At 44.9% G+C, this 4489-nt stretch overlaps 1 protein-coding gene across 1 annotated transcript; it reads right to left on the bottom strand.

The window, feature by feature from the left end:
- On the bottom strand, nucleotides 1-2017 carry LOC133060455 (gamma-crystallin B). Its single transcript, XM_061147935.1, has 3 exons — nucleotides 2009-2017; nucleotides 1671-1913; nucleotides 1-276 (listed from the first exon to the last, which is right to left on the bottom strand). Exons 1-3 carry the CDS (start codon nucleotides 2015-2017, stop codon nucleotides 1-3), a joined length of 528 nt encoding a protein of 175 aa, XP_061003918.1.
- Between the last annotated feature and the right edge of the window lie 2472 nt (nucleotides 2018-4489).

Raw genomic sequence — 4489 nt, 5'->3', positions numbered from 1 at the left:
TCAATAAAAATCTATCACCCGTCTTAAAGAACCAACTTTGGCATTCATTGCCCCCCAGTCAAGATATCTCCTGTACTCCCCTGGCCTCAGCAGGTACTGCCTTCCCCTGTAGTTTGGCATCTCGTAGAGGACCCAGGAACCCTCCAGCACGTTGAGGGAGTGAATCTCATTGAGATGGAAGCGGTCTTGAAGAGAGGGACAATCGTCTGTGATCTCTGACATCTGTCCTCTGAAGTCATCTCTCTCATAGATTCTCATTCTGAAAGTGCCGGTGTGCTGAGCGACAGACAGAACAGAAAAAGGAAATGGATACAAATAGAGAGAAATTAAAGTTCTAGCCGCTGCACTCCCTGGTCACACCTGCCCCAAAGCTCTCTTAGTCCAAGTCTACATAGCCCTTAAGTTGCTATGTACCACGCTCTCTCCTTGAGAAGTAAGGTTGGTCTAAAAGAAGATTGATTATTTTAGGACTTCTTATCAGAGAAAGTTCCTCTCCAAGTAGAAAAGTGAGCATTATTGGAAAGTGAAGCCTCATTTGATCTATTACTCTTGTTAAAAAGGAACCAAAATTTAGCTATTTTCTGTAAGGCCAATGTTTTGGTTTTCATGTTTACTTTGGAACAAAGGATTATGAAGCTCTTGTTAAAAAAAAAAAAAAAAAGATGGCACATTTTCTCTACCTCTGTCTTTGTAACCTCATTTTCAGTTCAAATTTCAACCTATGTGACAATCAAGCTTCCTTTCTGACCTCCTACCCTCCCCTTCCTCACTCCCCCAGCAGCAGGAATCATCTTCATGAAACTTGGATGTTTCATGAAGTTTGGGTGACACTTATCCCACCCCCGACCCCCCAACTCCCACACATTCTTCTAAGAACTCTGCAATCACTCTCTGGGAAATACTGGATCTCAAACTTTAGTTTGGATGAGGCCTTTCCTCTGATTCCTATCCCTAAGCAAGCTAATAGGTACCAATTACAAAATTAGAATAGAAATCAGAGGGCCTGTCTTCTCTAGGAGGATAATCGAATAGAAAAGTAAGTCAAAGCAAGCAAAGGTATTTTTATCAATTAAACAGACCCAGATTGTATTTATAAATTTGGATATACTGGGTCTCTGAGTTGACACGGCTTGTAATGACCACTTAAAAAAAATCTTATACCTTGGAGTACGAGTTTGGGGTTAGCAGATGCAAATTTTTGTATATAGAATGGAGGCCCTACTATACAGCACAGGGAACTATATTCAATATCCTGTGATAAACCAAAATGGTAAAGAATATAAAAATGTATGTATAACTGAATCTTTGCTGTACTGCAGAAATTAACACATTTTAAATCACCTATACTTAAATTAAAAAAAAGAAACATCTTGAACAGAGGATAACTTTAGTCTCTTCTATGACATGCTTTCTCTTAATGCGTCTTTTTATCTTTGACTACACTTAAAACATAAAACACTGGGAATCTGTGATTTAAAAAAAAAAAACAAAACACCACAAAGTTCATGAAGAATGGCTTCCCATCTGAGACATCCCTCTAGAATGGACTGCATGCCCTGGGCTCACTCCCACTTCCTGCTGTCTAGTCAGAACGGTTTGGTTGAAGAATGCTATTTCTTAATGGCTTTGATTTCCAAAGAAACGGAAGACAAAGACGGAACCAGGCTCACTGGCGGGATGAGGCGGCAGGAGCGGACCGAGTCGCTGAGGCCCATCCACTGCTGGTAGTCGGGGTAGTCTCCGCGCCGCAGGAAGTACTGGTGGCCCTGGTAGTTGGGGCGCTCATACAGCATCCAGCAGCCGCTGTCCACGCGGACGGAGTTGCAGCGGCTGAAGTAGGGCTGCAGGTTGGGGCAGTCGCTGCTGCACTCGTAGCAGTGACCCTGGAAGCCCCGGTCCTCGTAGAAGGTGATCTGCAAAATGAAGATGTGGGAGCATGAAGCGATTTGCAGCCCCGCTGGAGATGCCGCGACGGGGCAAAGGTGGCGCAAAGGTTCCCCGCACTTACCTTTCCCATGCTGGCGATAAGGGAGCAGGTGGTGTTCGCTGGGCGCTGTGTGGGACTAGGGGGAGGGCCGCTGTATATATAGCAGCCCTGAATGCTGCCTCCGCAGGAAATCACACAAAAGGGGCCTATTTCGGTGAGTAAGGGGATTTGCAAGCTCTCCGCTCCCCCTCCCCCTGGTCATTGGGGTTAGCTGAATGTTTACTCTCATTCTTTCTGGTACGTTCGGGTTTTTCTAATTCACAAAAGCTGTTGTTGCCACCAAAATGAAAAGTCTTTCCTCTTTAGAAGGACGAGCAAAATTCTATCCCCATGCTTTTAGTTTATAGCCTACTCTGCTTAACTGACTCCTTAAAGGTAATTAAACACTGTGTTCTGCTTAGGGACTGGTGTTTAAAAAAATTTCTTGAAAATGAGAACTTTAATATCTTAAGGAAGAGGGAATCAAATGAAGTTTTTTTGAAAATGCTTTGAAGAGCATAAAGTTAGTTCAAATTCAAGATTCTGTGATTATCAATGTTGTTGTTTGGGGGCCTATCTCGAGTGAAATTGACACTTGGCTGAAAATTTGTGGGCTCCCTGAGGCTGGGAATGATCCTTGTTCTTTTCTGTCCCTGGGCCCTAGAGCAGGGGATGGGCACAGAGTAGGCCCTCAGTCCTTGGCTTTGACCTGAATGAAAGCAGATGGTTGTGGCCTTCCTCTCTTCATGTCTCCCTGGGAGCCTGCACCCTTCCTTCTGCTGGTGCTGCCCAGAGATTGCTCGCTTTTTGGGGGGTCCCTGGCCTCCTTCAAATGTCCTAAGATCTGTCTTTCCTCTTCACCTTGGTAAACTCCTGCTTCCTTGAGAAGGGTGATTTGAGTTAGTATAAGGATTAATGTAGGGGCTTCCCTGGTGGTTCAGTGGTGAGGAATCTGCCTGTAGTGCAGGAAGTGTGGGTTTGATCCCTGGGTCAAGAAGATCCCCTGGAGAAGGAAATGGCAACCCGCTCCAGTATTCTTGCCTGGGAAATCCCATGGACAGAAAAGCCTGGTGGGCTACAGTCCCTGGGGTCGCAAAAAAGTCAGACATAACCTTTTGACTGAAAAACAGCAAGGAGTAATGTAGAAAACCTCAAGGTGCCATATCCCCTACTTTCTCAGACTTTTGAGATGCTAGACGCCACCCAGGCTAGACAACAGAGCACCTTCATAGTATGGACTTCACAGTGTGGTACGGGGACCCCTAAAGTCCCCAAGACACTTCCAAGGGGTTCATATGGTCAGAACAGTTTTCATAACGATGTGTGTATGTGAGCTCAGTCGCTTCAGTCATGTCAGACTCTTTGCAACCCTAGGGACTGTAGTCCACCAGGCTCCTCTGTCTGTGGGATTTTCCAGGCGAGAATCCTGGAGTGGATTAATCTTCCAGGGAATCTTCCTGGCCCAGGGCCTGAACCCGTGTCTCCTGTAGCTCCTGCATTGCAGGTGGATTTTTTTTTTTTTTTTTACTGCTGAGACACTGGGGAAGCCCCCAAGATGTTATTTGCCCTTTTCACTCTTCTTCCTTTACAAGTGTGCAGTGGAGTTTTTCCAGAGGCTGTATGACATGAAAGAGATTTGGCAAAATGGAAAGCAATTTCAGTCTTTTCATTACTTGTTTTTTGCTTTGGAAAACATGGTTATTATTTATAACATGTTATTTATGTTAACATGTAATAGATTTACTACCTAAAGGTCTTCCTATAAAAAGAGAAACCCACCATGGATAGGGGGTCCCTCTATTGGAATAGAACCACACAGTATCCAGCAGATACTGGCCCTGGCATGACCCTCTATGGAATGACAGAGATTAGGTGGTTACCATTTCCCCAGTGGCTCAGCTGGTAAAGAATCTGGCTGCAATGCAGCAGACATAGGAGACCTGGGTTCTATCCCTAGGTCAGAAAGATCCCCTGGAGAAGGAAATGGCAACCCACTCCAGTATTTCTTGTCTGAAAAATCCCATGGACAGAGGAGACTGGTGGGCTCCAGTCCACCCCAAAGAGTCGGAGATAACTGAGCATGCACACGTGCACTGCAGTCTTAGAAGCTATACACAAATCAGTGACTCAGGGATTAAAGAACCCTTTACAGTCAGCTAATGCTGAGATCCTAGAGCCAGGTTGAAGAAATGAGTCTGGCAACAATGTCAATTGAAAAAGAGTGGCTCAGAGCTAAAGAATTCGCCTGCCAATGCAGGAGACATGGGTTCGATCCCTGGGTCTGAAAGATCTCTCGGAGAAGGAAATGGCAACCCACTCCAGTATTTTTGCCTGGGAAATCCCATGGATGAAGGGGCCTGGTGGGAAGTACATGGGGTTGCAAAGAGTTGAGCACAACTTAGCAACTAGAACAACTATAATTTACCAGAATTCCTGTTAAAGCCAAAGATTCTCAAGGTTGATAGGGACAGAGCTTTACAAATTTAAAAAAAAAAAAAAAGGATGACATTAAACCTACTATGT

Source organism: Dama dama, chromosome 8, assembly GCF_033118175.1.
Source record: "Dama dama isolate Ldn47 chromosome 8, ASM3311817v1, whole genome shotgun sequence".
In the NCBI taxonomy this organism is placed as follows: Eukaryota; Metazoa; Chordata; class Mammalia; order Artiodactyla; family Cervidae; genus Dama; species Dama dama.
Note: the sequence above shows the minus strand (reverse complement) of the source record. Positions and strands in the feature narration are given on the sequence as shown.